Source organism: Spermophilus citellus, assembly GCF_964194105.1.
Source record: "Spermophilus citellus genome assembly, chromosome: 7".
Taxonomy (NCBI): Eukaryota; Metazoa; Chordata; class Mammalia; order Rodentia; family Sciuridae; genus Spermophilus; species Spermophilus citellus.
The window spans coordinates 104,897,700-104,921,170 of record NC_138188.1 but is presented as its reverse complement, the minus strand read 5'-3'; the positions used below and the strand labels follow the sequence as shown (position 1 = coordinate 104,921,170).

The following is a 23,471-nucleotide window of genomic DNA, read 5'->3' as shown; positions in this document are numbered from 1 at the left end:
GTGCTTTAGGAAGCTAATCAGAATCAGAAGGTATAACTATTACAGAAAGTAATAGATAACATCTATTAGTTATTTTCTAAGTGCTAATTCCTAGAAGGGAGGTAGGAATCTAGACTTGGAGGCATGTGGTCTTCATATAACTTGGAGATAGATAGGACAATAAGCATAAGTCTGGGGCAAGGAGAGTTTGGACCAACCTCTCAAATCCTTAACCCTTAAGCATGGAATAGTAAGGAGAAGAGAGCTATGGTTTATTTAGGAAATTGCCCAATCATACGTAAAGATTATTTCAACTTTCTCTTTACCCTGATCATGATCTAACATGTAGCAAAGAGTAACTGTTTTAGCACTGACTACTATTATTATTACAGCTAATAATAATAATAATAATTGTCACTACTTATGGGGTACTTTGCACTAGGTGGTAAGTTAAGCACTTTAGATTTAAGCCTTAAAATGATCCTATAAAACATAATATACTGAATAATGAGATGGTGAAATAAAGGGTTAAAGAGATTGACAAGATCAAGATTAAGAGAAATAGGATTTGCAGTGATGGGTGTTAAACTTAACCCTAGATAATGCATTGTTATCCCATTAGTCCTTCACACTCTCCAATCCTTCCTCTGCCCTCCTTCATATTTCCTTCAGCTAGCCACACACCTAACACTGTGAGGGCCCAAAGCAACCAAAGTTCCTTCACCTCCCTGAAGAGTTTTTATTACTCTCTAGGCTGACTGGATGGTTTCAAAGTCCACTGTAAGGATGCAGATTCTGCTTAATGTAGACCTATCTGGCTGAAGAGAGAAACAAACATGGTGGCTCAGATAGAGAGGGTTATTACAATTAGGAGATTATCACATTAATCCAGATCTTAACAGAGCTGGCCTCAATGAAGCTGCACCTCAGGGTCATTCTGGACATAAGATGGTTCTGCTAAGGTCCATCTTAAGTACTGTATTTTATGAATCTTTGTATTTATGTTTCACAATTGACAAAAATTAGCCAAGTTACACATGTCTGTTTCTTCCTGGTCTGCTAATAACTGCAATTTCCCTATGAGTTCCTTGAATTACATTCTTGGAAAGAATGAGAAACACACACACCATTGCTCCTCTTCATTTGGATACTGCCTTACAAGTAGTAAGCCACCAGAAAGTCTGTTGATGGGCTCACCTTTATCAGATGCCCACCAGGGTCATGTGGTGCAAGCATGACATCCCAAATTTTGTTTGTTCAAGTGCCTTTCAACTAAGTGATTCTACCTCAGTTCTGTTCTGAATCTGTTCTGAATTCCACAAAATCCCTAATCCCCTAAACAAGTGCCCTATGATTCTAACAATTACAATATTCTCAAGTATCATAAATGGATAAATGCCATTTGTAATACTGACTACACACTTTTGTAAGATCTTATTATTGCTTTGAATAAAGAATAAACTAGATTCAAGACAGCAGTGTGGTATAATGGAAAAATCATGAACTTTGGAGTCACATAGAACTAAGGCTGAATTTCTATTTTGCCTGTCACTTTCTGTGTGATACAAGACATCAAAATTTTTAAGCTTGAGTTCCCTTACTTTTTACCAAGTAGCCTCATTCACTATTATTGAGGTTATCTTGGCACCATTAGTTTTATTGATTTGCAATCTTAACTCTTATTTCTATATTCAAATTATTTTCTTAGTTTATGGTACATTCCTGTCATTTTACTTTTTTTATTACAAAGACATTTTTAAGAACAAAACTGTATTATTTGAAATACTTTCAATTTCACATATTAGAATCAGTACTAAAATGTGGTTCTGACCCCAATAAGGTACATTCTTTAAAGAACACTTTTTAAAAAGATACTTGTAGGTCACTTGTTGGTTTTTAAAAATATTCTATGCATGGAGTGTTAAATTGACAAAGTATAATTTCCCATGACCACAACTCAATTGGAAATTAAAAGTTTGGCTATAAAGTAGGAGGATTTAATACAAATGACTGTCAAGAATAAGAGCTACTTTCGCCAGGCATGGTATTACACACCAGCAATCCCAGCAACACGGTAGGTTGAGGCAGGAGAACTGCAAGTTGGAGGCCAGCCTCAGCAACTTGGTGAGGACCTAAGCAACTGAGGGAGACCCTGTTTCAAAAAAAGAACTGGGAATGTGGCTTAGTGATTCAGCACCCCTGAGTTCAATCTCTGGAAAAAAAAAAAGAGGGTATGTGTTACTTTATTAAGAGGAAGGCAGCTTACTGGCATTGATTATGGATAATTATTAACTTTCATTTGCATAAGGCTTGTAAAAAAAAAGCTATTTTTTTCTCATTTCTGTAAATTACAAAATTTAATTTCAGAAAAACATTTAATTTGGGACAAGGATGAAAATATGTTAGTTGGAATTACTAAGTTAATGCCAGAGTCAGGATTTTCCCAGTTAAACTGTAGTTTCAACTTGCAGTAAAATCTTAATACTTTTTGAATTCTCGACTAATTATTTTGAGTTATCTCAAATCAAGAAACTTCCTCTATTGACTTCCTAAATGCATTTCTATTCACCATAACTTAGACTAAAAACCACAGATGTGCTTCTCCAATTACGATGGGCCAAAGTCCTTACTTGCTGCACGATATTTTTGTTATACCTTTTTCAAAAAACACAAAACACCACCACAAACAACAAAATACTGAAGAGCAAGCAAGTATTCCATACTTGAAGGACGGGAAAACTGAAATCAAATAAAATTCCTGTCCAAGGATGAAAACTGAGTAAGGATTCAGAGGTTCTAATTCCAATCCAGCTGCCTCCACCCTTTGAAGGGGCTTTACTGTTCTCCAGACTTTAAATTCCCGGGGTTTGCGGTCAAGGCCGTATTCTCACAGAATACCAGACTAGGTGCCCTACTTCTAAACCCACAAATGAGTGGGTGTCGCACCGTGACGCGCGAACCTTCAAGCCCAGATACGAAGTTCTTGGGCTGTTTACGGAGGCGGTCCTGGATAGGTCATTGGACTCAAGGGGTTATAAACCCCGGCTGCCGAAACCCGCCAGGCTCAGAGAACACCCAGGTGGCCCAAGGCCTCCCGCAGCTGGACGTAGACCGTCCACGCCGCGCGCCACGTGAGGCTTAGCCCGCCCCCGAGCAGCGCGCGCACCCGACGCCTCGCGTCGCGTGACTCCTCCGGGGCGCGCAGGGTTAGCGCCTGCCGCGCCACTTCCGACTCAGCGCTGGGTTCAGGTTCCGGGGCGCCGCCGAGCTCTTGGCCTGTGGGTCGCGAGCGGCGCTCTGCGGAAGCCGGCGCCAGCCAGGCGCTGTCCGGCGGCCCGGATGGAGGAGGCCGGAGCGGTGGTGGCCACTGCCGGAGAAGCGGAACTGAACTGGTCCCGCCTCAGTGTGTCCGCCGAGACGCTGGAGTCGGAGTTGGAGGCGCGCGGCGAGGAGCGGCGCGGCTCTCGAGAGGCGTTGCTGCGGCTGCTGCTGCCCCATAACCGTCTGGTGTCACTGCCACGGGCTCTGGGCAGTGGCTTCCAGCACCTCCAGCTGCTGGACGTGAGCGGTAACGCGTTGACCGCGCTGGGATCAGAACTGCTTGCGCTGACCGGCCTGCGCACGCTGCTGGCTAGAAACAACAGGCTTGGCGGGTCAGGCGCGCTACCCAAGGGCTTGGCCGAGTCGCCACTCCGCCACAGCCTCCAAGTGCTCAATCTCAGCGGCAACTGCTTCCAGGAGGTGCCCGCCTCGCTGCTGGAGCTGCGTGCGCTGCAGACCCTCAGCCTGGGCGGCAACCAGTTGCAGAGCATCCCGGCCGAAATCGAGAACTTGCAGAGGTGAGCGGGCCCCAGTCGGAGGATGGGAGGCCTGGGGCGGGGTCTGGGAGCCTGTGGCGCCAGGCCTGAGCGCCAGGCATTTGTGGAAAAACCGTCTTGCAGGCTCTCTTAACAGTTGGATAGTGAGTACTGCTTAGCCATCTCCGCGACTTGTGAGGATCTAGTAAGATTAGAGTCACAAGAGTTTGGTTTGGCCCGTGCAGATTTTGGAGGCAGTTTTGCTGATGTTTTCCTTGGGTCTAGGGAGTGATCTCAACTGTGTGGGTACTCATAAACAAATATAACTCTGAGGTTACCACTTCCTTGCTCAAAAGTCTTCCATGGCTTTCCATGCTTGAAGATCAGAGTACGTGACTTAGCGTGGCATACAAAGTTCTCCAATCTAACCCTTCTTGTCACTATATTTCCAGCTCTTTTTTATTTATTTATTTTCTTTTGTAAACCCTTAACAATATGATTTTGTAGAGTTCAGTAAATCATGCACTTTGAGTATGTAGGGAAGGTTGCTTGCAGGTTCCGACACTGGTAGGCGCACACTAAATATGTGCTAATGGATGCAGAACCTCTCTACATGTGCTGTTCCTTTTGTCTGGAATGTTTTCTTCAGTTGGAAAAGTCCTATTTGGTTTCAGAACTTATCTCAAGGATCCCTTCTGTGATACCTTTCTTTACTACTCCCTGAAAAGAGTAATTATTGATAAATTGTACTTTCTCTGTAGATCATCCATCTCACCATTGTATTGACCTTATTAAATGTAATTCCTTGTTTACAGAAATTATCCGTCTTGCCTGCTAGATTAGTTAATAAATGTATGTTGAATTTAATGGGAGGAGAGAAACGATAATATAAGTGCCCTGAAGGTGCCCTGGACAGAAGCAGAAAATAGAGCAATGAACTATCTTTCATCTGTAAAATGTTTTCACCTCCTTTATTGGATTTTCAGAGAACAGAATGCTAGAGCCGGAAGGAACCTCAGAGTTAAGTGTGGTGAGAAGAACATTTGCCTGGCAGTAAGAACTCTTGGTTCTTAAGCCTTAGGCAAAAGTCACTCGACATACACTAATCATAGCTTCCTAATCTGCAAAATGTGACATTTGGATAAGATAACCCTTCATTTACTCCTCAGCTAATATTTATTGAGTACTTGCATGTGTCAGGCACTATCCCAGGCTGTGAATTACAGTGAAGAACATGATCCTGCCCTTATGGAACTAACATGCATACTAATGGAAGAGACAGACATTAAACAACCAACTATAAACCTCAGTATTTAACTACAGTAGTTATGAGTTTTATGAAGATGTACAGAGTGCCTTGAGACAACATAACAGACGGACCTGGCTTATTTTAGTCCTTGGGCAAGTGATATTTTAATTGAGCTTTGAAATGAAGAGTTAAGAATTAACTAGGGGGCAAGGGTGGTGGGATCACAGTGCATGTGAAAGTCCAGAGGCAATAAGGAGGGTGACTACTAAATATGAAAAATAAGCAAGAGAGAAAGTGGCAAATATAAATTTAGGTCTCTCAAGCCATTTTTTATCTTGAAGGCCATGTTAAGTTTGGATTTTATTCTGAGTGCACATGTGTCTTGTTGCTGTGTAAGAGTGGAGTAGAGAGAGGCTGAAAAGGTAAGAGGAGATTTAGAGGGCTGGTTAGGAAATCATTGTAGTAGGATGAGAAGTAACCTATACCAGGGTTTGCTAAGAGAGAAGGTAAGAAATAGAAGGGAAGGAAAAATAATTAAAGGTTAAAATTTATAGGATGTGGTTTCTTTTAATTTTCGTGTTGTGTAATTCCAACTTTCTCATTTGAATTTTCTCAGTATACTATGAGGAACCCAGGGCAAGCATTATTTCCATCACAGAGTAAAAGAAATAGGCAAAAAATCCCTGTCATAAATGCTTTAAATATACGTTTTTAATTCTTACAATGATTCTATGAGATGACATACTCCCCCTATAAAGAAACTGAGGAAGAAACTGAATCCCAGAAAAATTAAGACTCAGGGTCAGTAAGTGGTAGAACTGTATTTGACCTCTGGGTCCTCTGACTCTAAACTTGCAGTGGCGAAGTAGGACTAGAAACTCAATCTTTGGACTTCTGTTCTGTTACATCTGTACTAAGGAGAATTGGTCCAAGTTGTTCTCCTGGTTGACCTGATTTTCTGGGCTGACAACTGTGTCATGCGTGGCTCTAGGTCATTGTGTCTTTGGCTCAAATGTGTGGAATTTTTTATGTCAGTGTTTTTATTTTTAAGATGTTTGCTCTATTTCTCTTTATTGACAAAAATCAGCAAAAGTTTAGGCCGTGTTCTAAATGTGAACTCTGGATGAATATAGGCTAAAAGAGCCATGTAGAATTATATACTGTAGAGGTAGAAACAGCCTTGACAGTGATCTGATTCACTTCTTCCTTTTTACAGATGAGGAAACTGAGATTTCACAGTAGTTAACTTGTTTTTTTCTTAATTCTTTTTAGTTACACCAGTAGAATATATTTTGACATAGCATACATACATGGAGTTCCCATTCTTGTGGTTGTACATGATGTGGAGTTACACTGGTCATGTATTCATATATAAACATAGGAAAGTTATGTCTGATTTATTCTGCTGTCTTTCCCATCCTTCCTTTCTCTCATTCCCCCTGTTCAATCTGATGAACCTCCACTCCCTACCTCCCCAACTCTTCACCCCCACCTATTATGAGTCAGCATCTGCATATCAGAACATTAGGCCTTTGATTTTGGGGGGATTGCTTATTTCACTTAGCATGATAGCCTCAAGTTCCATCCATTAACTGGCAAATGCCATAATTTTATTCTTCTTTCTGGCTGAGTAATATTTTATTATGTATATGTACCACATTTTCTCTATCCATTCATCTATTGAAGGGCACCTAGATTGGTTCCATAGCTTAGCTGATGTGAATAGAGCTGCTTTGAGCATTGATGTGGCTGTGTCACTATAGTGTCCTAATTTTAAGTCCTTTGAGTATATGCTGAGGAGTGGGATAACTGGGTCAAATGGTGGTTCTATTCCAAGTTTTCTGAGGAATCTCCATACTGCTTTCCAGAGTGGTTGTACTAATTTGCATTCCCACCAGCAATGTATAAGTGTACCTTTTCCCCACATCCTCACCAACATTTATCATTACTTGTATTTTTTTTTTAATATCTTCATTTTTATTTGGTGCTAAGGATCAAACCTGCTGCCTCACACATGTTAGGCAAGTGGTCTACCACTGAGCCACAACCCCAGCCCTCATTACTTGTATTTTGGATAATTGTCATTCTGACTGAAGTGAGGTGAAATCTCAGTGTAGTTTTAATTTGCATTTCTCTAATTGCTAAGATGTTGAACATTTTTTCATATATCTGTTGACCTAGCAGATCATAGTTCTTCTATGAAGTGTCTGTTCAGTTCCTTTGCCCACTTATTGATTGGGGGTTATTTATTTTTTTGGTGTTAAGTTTTTTGAGTTCTTTATATGTCTTGGAGATGAATGTTCTATTTGAGGTGCAGTGGCAAAGAGTTTCTCCCATTCTCATGTTCTTGATTGTTTCCTTTGCTGTGAAGAAGCTTTTTAGTTTGATACCATCCCATTGATTTTTTTATTTTACTTCTTGCACTTTTGGAGACTTGTTGAGGACTTCGGTTCCTAAGCCCACATGATGGAGATTTGGGTCAGCTTTTTCTTCTAGTAGGCGCACAGTCTGTGGTCTAATGCCTAGGTCCTTGATCTACTTTTTCTAAACCCCTTCTCTGACATTTTTTCCACTGTGGTATCAATGGATTCTGTTATTGGAGTATCTTGGTTTGTTTGGGACGATTTGTTCCCTTGCTTTTTCATGTAATTTGTGTGTCTACACATCTAACAGCATGGATCTGAGGCAGTAGTATATACCCTGTGGACTTACAATGTCCCCAAAGGTTTTTAGTACTTCACTGTTTAGGTGAAGACAAATAACAACAACAACCAATGCAAACAATAAACAGCACAAAATCAAGTAGTTCCTATTATGACATCTACAATGTTAATTATCACAATAAATAAATGATATGATCAGTTATTGCCTGCAATAAAACAGCAAGTTTGTAAAAGGATTTAGTTTCAAATGGTGGACAGGGAGAAATCAGAAGTGATAGATGTGGTGATTATGAGGAAGGAGGACAGAAGTAGAAGTAAAAAAAATTGAAGGAAGAGTACAAGAGAATAGAGATTGGCTATTAGCAGAAGAGAAAGAATCGGGAAACAGGTAAGAGAAAAATAAGTAAAAATATTAAAAAATTTAAAATAACACAAAACAATTAAAACATGCAAATCAAACATCCTAGTCCTCAAAAAACTCATCCATGAAAAATAGCTGGCTTCAAAACTGCTAGAAATGTTGGGAAAAAAACCAAATATGAGTATGCATAAATATCCATGCATCAATAAGGTCACAATTAAGCAGAGAAAAGAAAGAAGAAAGAAAAAAAAGTGGAAAAAATATCTCCATGAAAAGTTAAAGAATTTCTGGTGGAGTTCAAAAGATTCTGTTTCTCTTCTCAGCATTTTTAGGTGGGGTCCTGTGTAGTGTGAAGCTCCATACTCTGGATTGCTGGAGTGAGAGAGGTAGTGGTCCTACAAGCAGGGTTTAAGCTTAGGTGGGCTCCAGGCTCTTTGCTGACCACGTGTGTAGTGGAGGAGCCAATTCTTATCCCCTACGTGTTATCTGTGGGCCCCACATTTCCTGGGTCTTGGGTTCTTTCTCCAAATTCAGTCTCTCCCACTCTTCCAAAAACCCCCACTAGAGAAGTCTTTGCCAGCAGGTCCTGCAAGCAGCCGGATTGGAGGGGGAGGGGTAGAGCCGGGTGGGTTTCCAGGAGCAGTTGTCCCCTGTGTAAACCTCTCTCCATGTTTCATTTTCTCCTGGTCACATTAGCATACTCTGTTTCATGCACTGTGTGTTTATTGGGCCTGCATTTCCAGTCAGACGTGGATTTGCCAGCAATCAGCTCCCTCAACTGCAGGACCCCTCGTGGCAGCTACAAAATGGTTCCTTTCTTTGTCCTCTGCACACCGCCTGGAGAGATGGTGGCTTCTTTCCCACACAAGGAAGGATGTTGTGCAGTGTGCCTTTCAGTTTAGTTCATCAGTGTTTTTGATCTCTAAATGCTCTGTACCCCGACAGCCTCAGGCCCTCTAAAAATGCTTGTTTCTCTAATTCCTTTATCCCTCCTGTTTAGCTCCCAGAAGGACCACTCTGGCTGGTGCTCGTGGCTGAGGTTGCAGTAGCAGCTGTAGTGCTGAGGATTTCTTCTTTATTTTATTATATCCAACCTCCAGAGTCCCCAATCTGCTTTGAATGCCCAGTTTTAAATTCCAGTAATGCCGGCCCCTACTTCTTGTTGTTGTTGTTCACCCACTTTGCTGAGAAGGTGTCTGCTTTCTTGGTTTCACACCACAGAGTATCCAGGAAAGCAATTTCCTCTATTCAGCCATCTTGAAAACCCCCATTAGTGACTTGTTTGAAGCCAGATAGTGACAGTGAAAGTTCATGATTCAACCCTCAAAGACTAACTACCACTATTAAAATAATGAATTAAAGCTTCAGAAATATAGAGGTACAGGTTCAGTCACTTAGTGGTTATCCAGGAACACCATCTTCTTTCAGAATATATATGGATTCTCTAGGCCTCATTGGTAACCCTGATTATTGTATACTATGCCATGCTGCTTGCATGTTTTTGTGTGTTGCAGAGGTAGAACTCAGACCCTCACACATGCTAGTCATGAGCTATGCCATGCTGCCTTTGAGTATTTTGGCATATTAAGAAGATTCTGTCCTAAGAACAGTTTAAAAGTTATGGAACTATAAAATCCTTCAAAACTTTACCTTTCCCCACCCTTAATTATTCCACGAAGGAGTAACAAATATTATTGGTTTAGCTGGTGTCATTGACCTCTTTAGAGGTATGTATTTTTATACCTTGATGATCGTTTTCCCAAGTGGCAAAATTTTAGGGGGAAAAAAGATTTCTCAAAGATCACTTTCAAAGTATAACATAAGTAGGTATTAAAAATCTTATTTATTTTTATGATTAACTTCATTTTCCTGGAATAAATTTGGCTATCAGTGTGAACTATAAGGTTATAGATACAGATTCTATCAAAATGTAGATTCAGCAAATAAGTATAACTTGTTTGCTTTTATGTGGGCAAACTTTTTTGTTTTATAATGTTGACAAAATAGTTATAATTTGTGTTTTAATCTATTTCTTCTTCTGAACTCTTACCTTTTATTCCTTTCAGCTTAGGCATTGACTGAGGAAAGGCTTAATAATTTATCACTCACTGGGCAATAGACTTCATTAAAGTAAATGAAAGCTTCGTGGCTTTTGGCATCCAGGATGCTAGATATTTGGAGAGAAGGTTTGAGCCAAGTGAGTTTCATTGGAACTTTCCCTTAGTCTTTTCTTAAGTAATATATTTTTCTGTTTGTGACCCTTCTTTCACCATTTGTTTGATGTGGTTTTAGAAGATAATTGTGACAAAACAAAAGCTAGAAATTAATGCCATGGAATGTTTTGAAGCTAGTGTACAACAGGCACATGTCTTAGAAAAGAGACAAGAGACTTGATTAGATGATAAATAGAACCTGGTAAAGTTTAGTCTCACATATTGAATTTGTGACTTTGTTTCCCTCTGACTTCTTTCTTAGTTTGGAGCAAGCACTAAGAAATGATACCTCTATCCCTGTGTCTACTTTTGAATGTACAATGAACTTTAAAATCCTGTGGGAAGTGATCGTATTTGAAAATTAACTATTTAATATAGGGATGCTATTTCAAGAAAAGTATTTAAGAAATTGTATGATTCTTACCTTTCTGTACTTCTGTTACTTGTCTTTTGCCTCTTGGTATATCCCTGTCTCAGCTTCCTTTAACCAACTGTGGAACTAATGTATATTTTTATTGTACTTAACGTCATTTTTTGAGGGGTGGAGAAGCAAAAAGCATTTCCTTCTTATACTTGTGGTTAAAGTTGATTGGTGCAGTGGGGCCTATTTTCAGTGGGTCATTGGTCCTTGATAAGAGAAAAGGCACCCGTTTCTAAGGATTGGAAAGGTAATAAACTTAAGATTGATTTGTTAATGCTAAACAGAAAGGAAAAGAAGAATTCATTTCATAAATTTAGTGAATAATTTTTTCCTATTTTCTGTCAGACAATAAACGAATAAATTTATGCTAACTTTAATTAACCAGAGGCACAGTGTTACAAACATAACACTATAATTTTGCTTTAAATTCAGTAATAATTTACTTTCTAACTATGAAAAGGTATATTAGGGAAACATGCTTTAGAAATTTAGTTCCCATAAATTATTGAAAGATTTCAAGTCCATAGAACTTTGGAAATTATTTGAATTTGAAAGTGAGAAGCCCATAAGTTTACTATACTGGTTGTTAATCTGATTAATGATACCCATGAATTGCAAAAGAGAATTTACAGTACATCATTTCAAAATCATGGGTTTGGTTATATTTTAGAACTTCAGATCTTTCCCTGCCAAAAGTCACAGTAACTACTAGTGTTTGGCATCCATTCTGAGTATATGCCCTGCCCACTCCCAGTGAGACATGTCTTCTCTCAATGAATATCTCCCATTGAGAGAAGACATTGAGTAGTTACTGACCACTAAAGACTAATTTCTCTTAGTTATTGACTATTTTAGTAACTTCAGGCTGCTATAATAAAATACCATAAACAGAGCGACTTATAAATAACAGAAATTTATTTCTCACAGTTTTGGAGGCTAGGAAGTCCAGTATAGAGCTGGTGGCAGATTGTCTGTTCAAGGCCTTCTTGCCTGGTTCATAAATGTCAGATTTCTTGCTGTGTCTTCATAAGACAGAGAAAGGAAGCATGTTCTCTAAGAACTCTTATGTGGGCATTAGTCCAATTCATGAGGGCTGTACCTTAATGACTTCATCTAATTCTAATTACCTCCAGAAAAACATCACTTTCAAATAACATTGCATTAAGGGTTAGGGTTTGTTTCATTGTGAATTATGAGAGGATGCAGGCATTCTGTACATAACACTAAGCTAAGCAAATAGGACAGTGTTTATACTTGCCCTCGGACTCACACTTCTCTTTCTTCACTTTTTTCCCCCTACAAAAGATCAAGTTTGCCAAACTTTTCCCCCAGTAGTCCTCTCATTAAAATAGTTTCTTTTCCAGGGTAGTTTCATTTATTTGAATTCCAATTATTCTATTCTACTTAAGTAGTTCTCCTCATTGAAAAATAGGGATTTCTGAGTATTTGAATATTAACTTATACCATATGGGACAGGATCAAAATACTCTGCCCAAGATCCTCCCCCCCCCACCACCAGTATTTAGGACTTATATGAGGTAAAATCCAGTCTTGTAACCAGATAGTTGATTTTTGCTACAAGGTAATCTTTTTTTTTAATATTATTTTTAGTTTTCGGTGGACACAACATCTTTTATTTATTTATTTATTTTATGTGGTGCTGAGGATCGAACCCAGTGCCCCGCGCATGCCAGGTGAGCGTGCTACTGCTTGAGCCACATCCCTAGCCCCCCAAGGTAATCTTTGAAACAGAAAAAAAGTAGCATATCAAAATTACTTGTCTGCTTACTTTTTTTTAGTATTATGAGTCTAGAGAGGAATATAGTCTTGAAAAGTTTCACATTATCAGAAATTGAGGGCGGGGGATGATCCATTTATTTAAGAAAAAAAAAAACTTCAGATTCAAGTTGGTTGTCTGAATCTCCACACATCACAGAAGGCTGAGATTATGAAAGACAGAAAAGAAATTCAATGAATGGAAGAAATTATACCTGACAAAGTATCTAATAAGGCTGTCAGTAAAGGATTTAAAAATAGTTTTCTAAGTTTAGAGAGATCAAGGAAAATAACTTCATCAATGAAACAAAAGAAGACGAAGTTTTAAAACTGACAATTACAAAAGCTGCAGTTCCTAGAAATGAAAAAATATATATAATACCCCCCCTGCCCCATTTGTGATTTTGCTTTCCTGGTTAACTGCAGTCAAAACATTAAATGGGAAATTCCAGAAATAAACAGTTTTAAATTGTACTGCATTCTGAGTAGCATGATGAAATCTTGTAGAGTCCTACCCTATATGTGACTTATCCCTTTGTCACACTTATATACTCTATACCCTGCCTCTTAGGCACATAGTAACTGCCTTGGATATCAGATCAATTATCTAAGTAGCACATGCTTATGTTCAATGGCCCTTATTTAATAATGGCCACAAAGTACAAGAATAATGATGCAGGAAATTCAAATATGTTATAGAAAATCCATAAAGTGCTTTCTTTAAATTAAAAGGTTTAAGTTCTTTACTTAGAAGAGAAAAACATTGTATGCTTCAGTTGCTAAAATCTGTGGTAAGAACAAATCTAGCTGTGCAGTTATAAAGAAGGAAAAAAATTTGTGGTAGTTTTGTGTCAAATATCAAACCACAGAGCACTGTAAGTGCTTAGTTAAGAAGGAAAAGGCAAGAAATTATAGGGTTCAGTACTATCCCTGGTTTCAGGCATCCACTGAGAGTCTTGGAATATATTCCTCAAGGATAAAGGGGACTTGACTATGTATGAACTTACTAAATGGGCTACATGGCGTGAACTCCACCAAAGAATGAGTCCAAAAGCCAAGAGCTTGCTAAGGCATTCTTCTGAAATGCAGCACAGTAAGATAAAAAATGAAAGGCTTAAACGAAACAGGATGAAGGATAGATCCTGAAGTTCATACTACCAAGAACAATTCTAGGGGGTAGAAAAAAAAGAATGAAAAACAATGAGGGTCGAAATAGTGACTGAAGTTTCCCACAATTAAATAAAGCTAACCCTCTAAACTGATATTTTGACACCTTATAATAAAACTTAAGATAGTGAAAAAGACAGTGAAAAAATACTCAGAGCACTGAGGGAGGGGTGAAGCAGACCCCCTACAAAGGAACAGTAGTGATATTGACTGTAATTAGATAGTGGAGCAGTATCTTCCAAATGCTAAGAAGTAACTGCTAACCTAGAATTTTATGTCCAACTAACTTATTACTCAAGAGTGAAGGGCAGAATAAAGACATTAGAGTCAGGAGCAATGGCACATGCCTGTAATCCCAGAAGCTCAGGAGGCTGAGGCAGGAGGATCTCAAGTTCAAAGCCAGCTTCAACAACTTAGCAAGGCCCTAAGCAACTTAGTGAGACACTATTTCAAAATAAAAAGGGCTTGGGATGTACCTTTGTTTTTAAGTGTCCCTGGGTTTAATTCCTGATACCAAAAATAAATAAATCAGAATATTCAAAGACTAAACCATGAGTCTTTGCTGAAGGAACTTCCAAAGGAAAATTGAATTTTAAAAGATGTACCAAAAGTAATGATGAACAAAGAAATTGGTAAAAGATGTTGATAAATCTGTATATTGATTCATAATAAGTTTATTTAAAAATCAGTAAAACGGTAGAAAATCAAGGTAAAACTAAGTCTAGAAAATGATACAAAGAGAAGGTCAGAGAATGGCGCAAGGATGTGTTTAGGAATGAGAGCATGCAAAGGAAATTGAAGGGGTAACAAAATTGGGGGTATTAAAATAGAAATAGCACCTACTGCAGGGTAAAACAGCAGGGAGCAGTGAACAAAGGAAATGATGTCCACAGCAAAGGGCAGAGTGAAGGGGGAAAAAAACGCATAGAACAATCAAATCCCCTGTTTTTAAGAATTACATTTAAAATACAGATTCACCAGTCAGTTCAAAGGATAGAAAAAGATTCCAGGCAATGTAGCTTCTCCAAACTGCTGCATCAGACTCCAGTCACACCTCTGCTTCCATTCCTGCCCCACAGTGCTCCTCCCGAACCACTTCTAGTGAATTTAAAGGAACAAAGAGAAATGTTTCATGTGAATAAAAGAACTTCAACAGAAGTTTTGGAAGGCAGGAACTTGAATGTATCTGCAATATAACTTCTATATTGAAGGAAAAGAGCACAAATTGACAATTCTGAAGGAAAGAAGAAAAACCATAGTTATGGTAGGAGAGAAAACCATTAAGAAGGCAAAGTAGTAAGAGAAACTAAAAGAAATTTGAGTTTCTCAGTGTATAAGATTGGCACACATTCTTTTAGTACATATAAAACAAGAATAAAAATAGACCATGCTATAGACCATAAAGGAACAAAGTTGCATAGAACATATATTTGACAACAACAAAGCTCCCAACAAATTAATGAGTGAAAGTCATCTAACCCATGAGAAAAATGGGAAAATGAGATGAACAGGAAATTCTCCAAAGAATCACATTTGGCCCAAAACATAAAAAAGATACTAAACTTCACTAATAATTAGGGAATGGCAGATCTGCAAATTAAAAGCACAGAATGATGTCATTTTCCACACTGTCAGATATCTGTTTTAAAAATTAAAGTCAGTGATGATCCTAAGTGTTGGCAAAGTAATGGGTTAAGTAAGGAGTACTCTCAGATGCTGATTGTAGATACATAGAGAACGATAGCTCTAGAGAGCAAGTTGGCTTTATCTGTTAAAATTATACCTTATATTCTAAAACCTACCCTTTTTCAGGCCCCTCCCCTAGAACTCAAATTTAGTGCATCTGGATGGGGCCAGGATTTTGTAGCTTTGAAAGTATTCCAGTAATTCTTTTTTTTTAATATTTATTTTTTAGTTTTAGGTAGACACAGGATCTTTATTTTACGTTTATGTGGTGCTGAGGATCGAACCCAGTGCCTCATGCATGCTAGGCGAGCACTCTACCACTGAGCCACAATCCCAGCCCCTCCAGGTAATTCTTAACATAGAAGTTTGAGTAATTGCTAAGCTGGCTATTTTCTCCCATTTTAAAGATATTTTGAAAGAATGTTAGCTCTTCTGAGTTAGCAGATTTAACAGAAGACAAAAGTAACAGTAATAGAAAAGATGTGTATATGTGTGTATATGTTTGTTTATTTCCATATATATTTTAAGAACTAATTCTGCCACCTCCTGCAGAAAATCTTTTAGATTTTGCAGGCTTTCTATAGTCATTAGAGAATAGTATTGTATTGTGGTGCAATACATGCTATGTTCAAAATATTAATTTATTTTCTAGTAAATAGGATAATTATATTGAACTTTAACTTCATGGTAATGGTCAGCTTTACATATAATTTAGTCAGCCTCTGATAATGTACTTGTTATAATAAGAGCAAGAAATATAGAGGCTTCAGATATATTTTTGTACTTAAAAAAAAAAAAAAAGGCTAATGGTTTTCCTCTTGCTTGCTAAGCAACTACATTAACCCAAACATACTACCATGGGATCAATCTCTTGTCTGTGGATTTCTCAAGATTTTTCCTCTTCCCTAAAACAGTGTACTCATTGAACTTTAAAAGTTCTCTTCTTCACCTTGAAGCTTCCTCTTTCTTCCCATCTAAATGGACTAAATTCATAGCCGTCCCGCATTATAGTACTTTTGGGAAGTTTTTTTAATTAGTACTATTGTGGTTTTATTTTATTCTTCCTCTTTTCAGCTCCTCTCTAATTTGTGAGTTGTTCTCCTTATTTTGATATTTTAATTGTGTGATCCCTATTTTTGGACCTGTTTTGTGTTTGATAATACTATTGTCTAACATTGGTGTGTCATGTCTCCTTAGTTACGATCTAAGCTCCCTGAAGCTTGCATTATTTCTCTAGAGTATGGGTTGCATGTAACAAATCCTTAGTAAAACATTTGCTGAACAGATCAAATGAGCTCATTGTAGTAGAGACAATGGAGTGCTTCGTCTAAGTTATATTTATTTACTTTTTTGTTTTTGTTCATTTTCTTTTGCAGTTTAGAGTGTTTATATCTTGGAGGAAACTTCATCAAAGAAATCCCACCAGAATTAGCAAATTTGCCTTCTCTGACTTACTTGGTATTATGTGACAACAAAATCCAAAGTGTGCCTCCTCAGCTTTCACAGTGAGTAATTTCAAGCAATTTATATATATACACATACATCCATGCATAGAAATTGTTGTCTTGCATTAACTCACATGTTTTACAGACAGATAAGGATTAAATATTCTCAAAGCACCTGATATGATAATTATGGCTCTGGGATTTACTGTGAGTTGGGTTATTTTTACTTTTACTTTTAAATGCTCTAGTTTATTCCTCACAGTATTTGTTCAGCTTGTTTTATGTAATCAAAAAATAGTATATTAATTTGACATAGGTTTCCCTAGGTTTTATGGGATTTTTAGTGAATTTATATTTGATATGAAACATTCTTATCCTACACTTCTTATGAGGCTTTATAATGTAGGGGATCTTCATTTTTATTGCATCTGAAATCTTTCCTTTTTTAGGTATTGGAATCTTTAAAAATAATATTACACATAAAATACTCTTAAGTATTCTAAGCTAAGATTCCAGGGGCAAAAGTCTATCATGACATTTACAAGGCTGTACTCCATCTAGTTTCAGCATCGTTTAATTTTATTTCCATTAATCTGAGTTGCTCATTTTTTTCGGGAAGTCAGGCATATATATACATAAATACATATATACATGCATGCACATATAATCACACACATATATAAACTCAGCTTATGTTACCCACTGCCATTGATTTTGTACTGCATTCATTCTAGGCTGCATTCACTTCGTTCCCTCAGTCTCCACAATAACTTGCTGACATACCTGCCTCGAGAGATCCTCAACCTTATTCATTTGGAAGAGTTGAGTTTACGAGGAAATCCATTGGTTGTTCGTTTTGTCAGAGATTTAACATATGACCCTCCAACTCTCCTGGAATTAGCTGCACGGACCATTAAGATCCGGAACATTGCCTACACTCCTTATGATCTTCCGGGGAATCTTCTTAGATACTTAAGTTTAGCCAGCAATTGCCCAAACCCAAAGTGTGGAGGTAAGTAAAATAGTGTTAGTTACAGTGTTAGTGTTTCCTACTCATTTAGCTATTTTTAAAATTTGATCTAAATGTTGTTTTAATTAGCTAAGACTTTTTTCAGAGAAAGATAGTTTTTTTTCTTTCATCCTTTTAAAGTTAAGACATTTCACCTTCTGAGGATTTCTCTCTCTCTTTCTTTCTCTTTCTCTCTCCTCCCACCCCCTTTTTTTCTTTTTCTTATTTTGGTATTGGGCATTAAACCCAGGGCATGTTACCACTGAGTCCTAGTCCTTTTTATTTTTTTATTTTAAAACAGGATCTCACCAATTTGTTTAGGCTGGCCTTGAACTTGTACTCCCTCCCAAATCTCTGGGACTACAGGCATGTGCCACTATGTCCAGCTCTTTCTTTTCTCTATTCTTTCCATAATATTTTTGGATTCACCATAAGTAAAATACCCAGGCAGTCTCAGTCTTATGAGGCTTTATTATCATAAGATAATAAAAAGTAAGATGATAAAAGGAAAGGAAACACAAAGGAAGTGTTAATAGTCCTTATTGCTTAAAAAGTGTTTCTAAAATGTTTGTACATCATTTATGTTATTTGAAGGACACTTTCTTAGGCTTACCATTCTTTGTATCAGATAACCTTAAAAAGAGTGTGATTCAGGATGTATGAGAATGGGCCAAATGCATGTCAGTTTCAAGATAGTACCATAGAACTTTATATTATGAATTTTAATTCTTTAAAATTTATTCTTTCAAATTCATAGAGGATTTGGAGGGAATTAAACAAATGATAAAATGCAGAGCAGTCTAAGGTATCTCAAAGAATTCAGAGTGCCATTAGGAATTAAAGGAGGGGGAGTGTATTTGATTAGATCTGGGAATGAGAAGATAATTCCTGACAGTAGTTAGATTTTAATAGGGTAAGATTGAGGATAGGAAATTTTCATATGGAGAAAGTGAAGTGGAGACAGAACAGTATGGGGCAGAGTGTTAGATGAATGGCAGTTGGCTCACATGTTCAGTTAGGGCAGTAATGAGAAACAAGAATGAAAAGATTCATTAAGACCAGGTTGAAAAAGACCTGAAATGCCAGACTGTGTGGGTAGAAATTGGTGACTGATAGTGGATCATTTTATTTTGGCTTCCTTATAAAAGTTCCTTTTTTAAAAAATCCTTTTTAATAGGGTCATAGAAATATTTGTAGTGTAAATATAAGTACTGGAGAAATGTTGCATAACAATTGTCAAAAATCAGGTGAGAGTTTCCCTGAAAGTCTCCTCTTGTCTTGAAACTGTTATAATATTTAAAAAAATGAGAAAATTATTAAGTTACTCAAAGATTGCTATAAAAGAAAAGAGAAAAAAAGACACATTGGGTTTATAAAAGACAAGACAGACCACATGTTAAGCCATTTCTGGCCATTCACTCTTAGAAGTAGAGGTTGCAGTTCTGTGTCTTATGAAAAGTGCATAAACCTCTCTGGCTTCTCTTTCATGAATTGGCTTTACAATGGCTGAGGACACAGGACAGAATTCACAAAAGGCCTCCATGCCTCATGGTCTAAATCTAGTCTGCTTTGAATCTTCCTTTTCTGGAAATGAACTTCTTTTCTCTCTTAAATGGTTTCTGTTAACTTTTTTAGTACACTGAAGTGCTATTTATTTTAGGAATGCTTTAAAAATTACCATTTTAAAATTTGAGATAATATGTAAAGTGAACTATTAGATATTTCCCCCCTCAGATTTGTTATTGAATTATGAATTTAAAATAATTTTATATTTTTATATTCTGTGAGAGATTTTCCTTTTGTATGTGACTGACAAATAACAAAATATTGTATTGTTTTAGCTTATAGTAACTCCATAATGCTTTATTTTATTCTATTATTGTTGGATTGCAAACACATTTTTAGGGATTTATTATTAGTTTACTGACTAACCAGTTATTGAATGTTTCTATTTTTCTAAATCATTTCTAAATACCACTCTGCTAACCTATGCAAGGTATTTAGAAATCATTGTTGTTTCTTGGATACATGTTTTTATTTTGATCTCTTCTGTGACAAACACACAGTAGCTGGGAAACTTAAGTTAGAGTGTAAAAGCTGAAATTCCTCTCCAGAAAGGCAGTGAACCCAAATTTCTAGATATTCCGGTTTTACTGCAATTGTAGGACAGCCTTGGTATGTCAGAGATGTGCAGTATCTTTTTAAGGATCAACTAAAACCCAGAGGCATGTAAACCTTTTTCCTTCTGCACTGGCTGCATTTCTGCCTATTGAAGAACTATAGTTCAGGAGCACTAAATTAGGAACCAAAAGAGCTGCCTGCTAGTAATTGTGTGAGAATCAAGTGAAATCATCAGTGAATCAGCTTTGCAGCCTATAGATTTAGAGCCCACGTAAATATAAGATGGTATTTTGTTTCTTTTGCTTTCACTTTTTCAGATTGTAAGAATAGGAGTACGAAACACCATCTCCTTACTGCATATTTTGTGCATATCTAATTCTTAAGAGAATTATAAAAGGGGACTTTTGTTTTGCTTTAGTCTTCTGCCTGTGGGATAAAGCCAAAGGGGTGGCTTGGGGGATGGAAAAAGGGCACTTAAGATATCCTGTAATCTCCATCAGCCACTGACACCAAGTCACTCACAGAAAAGATGCTAAGTGTCCTTAATGACCCACTTCCTGAAGGTAAATTTCCTGGCCTCTTGCAGCCAAATTTCCACCCCTAAGACCCTCCAGTATTTCTATATGTAGTGCTATAAAAGTGACTACTAATTCTGTTTAAGATTCATAAGAAAGGCCTGGGGTTGTAGCTCAGTGGTACAGTACTTGCCTAGCATGTGTGAGGCACTAGGTTCAATCCTCACCACCAGTTCATAAAAGAGAAAAGTATGTGACAGTTCATCAGAATTCTGGGAAAAAAAATATCAAACTGTGGCTCTTTGCTTTGTAATGATTACTGTGTATTCCTTTTCTCTAGGAGTCTACTTTGACTGCTGTGTCAGACAAATTAAATTTGTGGATTTCTGTGGGAAGTATCGCCTCCCACTGATGCACTACTTATGTTCGCCAGAATGCTCTTCACCCTGCAGTTCTGCCTCTCACAGCTCCACTTCCCAGAGTGAATCTGACTCAGAAGACGAAGCTAGTGTTGCTGCACACAGAATGCAGAAAGTTCTTCTTGGCTGAACAGAAATACAGGATGTTGTGAAATACTTTAAAAAAAAAATGAGCAAAGATGATTAGAAAAGAAAATAGAGCTAGAAGTTGACTAGAAACCTTATTATCTTCATCTTGAATGTCCATGAAAGAATCTGAGATGATGTGAAAGATTTTATGTTCATCTACCCATTCAGCAGGAATAAGTTCAATACCATGTTTGGAATCTTTGAATATAATTTGAATATAATCCGAATGGCAGATTCAAATTTGGCTGATTGTTGTGCAATTTCACAAGTTTTGCATGAATCACATAGCAGAATGGTATATTTTGAAGAGCAGTGGTATAATAAGGCCATGAATAGTGAAACTTGTGGCAGGTGAGATGAAAAAAAGTAAGAAATTATCAAAGCTATAATTATTACCAGGGTTATCCTTAGGTTTAGGCTGAACACCATACAACAAACAAGGTTAGCTCTTTGCTTATTTTATCTGTCTGTGTAGATTGCAGACCTATTCATATAAGCTCACAGATGGTTACATAGGACCTAAACTTTTCTGACCAACTAACTGTAAAGTAAGGGGTATAACTTGTAAGTGGGATAACTTTTCATTTCTTCTTCTTTGTTTTGTAAGATTGTTATTAACTTTATATAGTTCAGCAATGACTTGTTATAGTGCCTTAATCCTAGCAAGAATATGGAAACTTACTCAAGAAATAATGCCAGAGCAGCCTATAACCTAATGTACTATGCAAGACACTTTAAAATATGCTTTAACAGAACTATGTAAAAACTGTATAACTAACAGCTGAGCTCATGGCCACCTTAATTTTTTTTTAATTATTTATAATTTTTTTCAGTGTGCAGTGGTCCCTTGTAAGCAAATCACTTTTTATAGTTAATGGGAAGCTACCATCTTGATCAGTTTATTCCTTATCAGACAGAATAATACTTTTAATAAAAACCTGGAAAAGATGTAAGCCAAGAAAGCTTCTTTGTATCTTGAATGAATAGGGGGGAAATTTTAACAGTCAAATGTGACTCCTTTGTGTAGTGTACTAAAGCTGCAACTTTCTCTGCATTTTAAAGAAAAATGAATAAAACTAGAAAAACATGGCAATAAGGCAAATAAAGTTAGGAGCAGGAGTCGTGTTCATACACAATAGAATACCAAAACTAGTTATCCATGGAATAATTTTTTGAAAATAAAGTACTGATAGAACAGAGGGGGGGAAAAACAGAATATGAGATACAGGGAGTTGATGATACATTTAAAATGTATCCTTGAAGTATAGGAGAAAAATAGTTTCAAAAATTACCAAATTTTTATTAACTAAGTGCTTATAAACTAATATTATAAATCGATATTACAGAATACACAACACTTTCATCATAATTAGCTAACCAATCTATGATAAAATGATGGCTAGTTGGCAAACGTTAAGTATACAGTGATACACAGGCAGATTACATTAGAGTCTCCTGATCTCTTTTCTGACTTCTAGCATTCATGACTGGGCACATCATTTCTTAAAAGCTGATTATTGTATATATATATGTATGTTAGATTTTTTCCATATGTATTATTTTTTACTTTAGAAGAAAGTATAGTATAGGATAATTCAGGGTTTGTGTGTTTATTTGTGTGTTTATTCATGAAACGTCATGAAAGTTTCATGACTGCAGTTGTGAAACGCTGCTATAGAGATCCCTTTACCTTTACCCTGTTAAAATGTAGTAAGATTCTTATTTTCTTTTTAACTCTGAATTTTTTTATATGTATAGAAGTGATTTAATATGTTTCTACTGTCTATTGAAGGTAGTATGTGAATAATTATAAAATATAAAGTCTTTGCTTACTTCTAAAATGAGCCACAGCGAGCTGCAGACAGCAAGATTATGAAAAGTAAAAATGACTTAGGCTGTGCCTAAATGACAAACCTAAAATGTTTTGTAACTAACTGATTTAGATTGGTAGGACCAAATTTTTCTGGCTTAAATGCCTCTGTTTACTTCTTAATTGACTATTAGCTTTGACATAAGTTAACAGCTTAGTTGATCTTCTAAGAATTAAATACGCATGTAAATATAGCATTTAACCTTCCCAGGCTTCCTAGAATAAAGGTACATTGCTTGATCTTTTACAGATATAAACTACTCCAACCAGAGACAGTTTCTAGCCTGTGCCATATAATGGAGATGAATACCAGTGTTCTTTCAACAAAATCTTTGTTAGGGTTCTTTACATGTACAGTTGAAAAATCTATGATCGGTGTGCTACTGTCTTTGGTAACTTTTAAGTAAATCTACATTTTAGCATTAGTTTTTCTTTTGTTGTTTTTTTTTTTCTCCCAAATCTTTGACCTTAGCCTTTATAAGAGCTGCTGATAGTTTCTAAGATTTTCTTCTTTTTCACTATTTTTCCTTTCCTTTTTAAATAACTGGTGATTATAGAAATTAACCAGAAAATGAGATACAGGGAGTTGATCATCTAAAACAATATAAACAGCTCCCAAGTCATGTAGCAGACTTTGTATTTAAAATGGTA

General features: G+C 37.0%; 1 protein-coding gene across 1 annotated transcript; it reads left to right on the top strand.

The window, feature by feature from the left end:
- Positions 1-2,847: 2,847 nt before the first annotated feature.
- LRRC58 (leucine rich repeat containing 58) lies at positions 2,848-22,103 on the top strand. Its single transcript, XM_081302804.1, has 4 exons — positions 2,848-3,818; positions 16,689-16,817; positions 17,492-17,769; positions 20,743-22,103. Exons 1-4 carry the CDS (start codon positions 3,319-3,321, stop codon positions 20,949-20,951), a joined length of 1,116 nt encoding a protein of 371 aa, XP_081158930.1. The 5' UTR covers positions 2,848-3,318; the 3' UTR covers positions 20,952-22,103.
- Positions 22,104-23,471: the final 1,368 nt, after the last annotated feature.

Coding starts and splice junctions, on each gene's coding strand:
- LRRC58 (XM_081302804.1), top strand. CDS start 3,319: ATGGAGGAGGCCGGAGCGGTGGTGGCCACTGCCGGAGAAGCGGAACTG. Junction 16,818..17,491: donor GTGCCTCCTCAGCTTTCACA/GTGAGTAATTTC, acceptor CATTCATTCTAG/GCTGCATTCACTTCGTTCCC. Junction 17,770..20,742: donor CCCAAACCCAAAGTGTGGAG/GTAAGTAAAATA, acceptor CCTTTTCTCTAG/GAGTCTACTTTGACTGCTGT.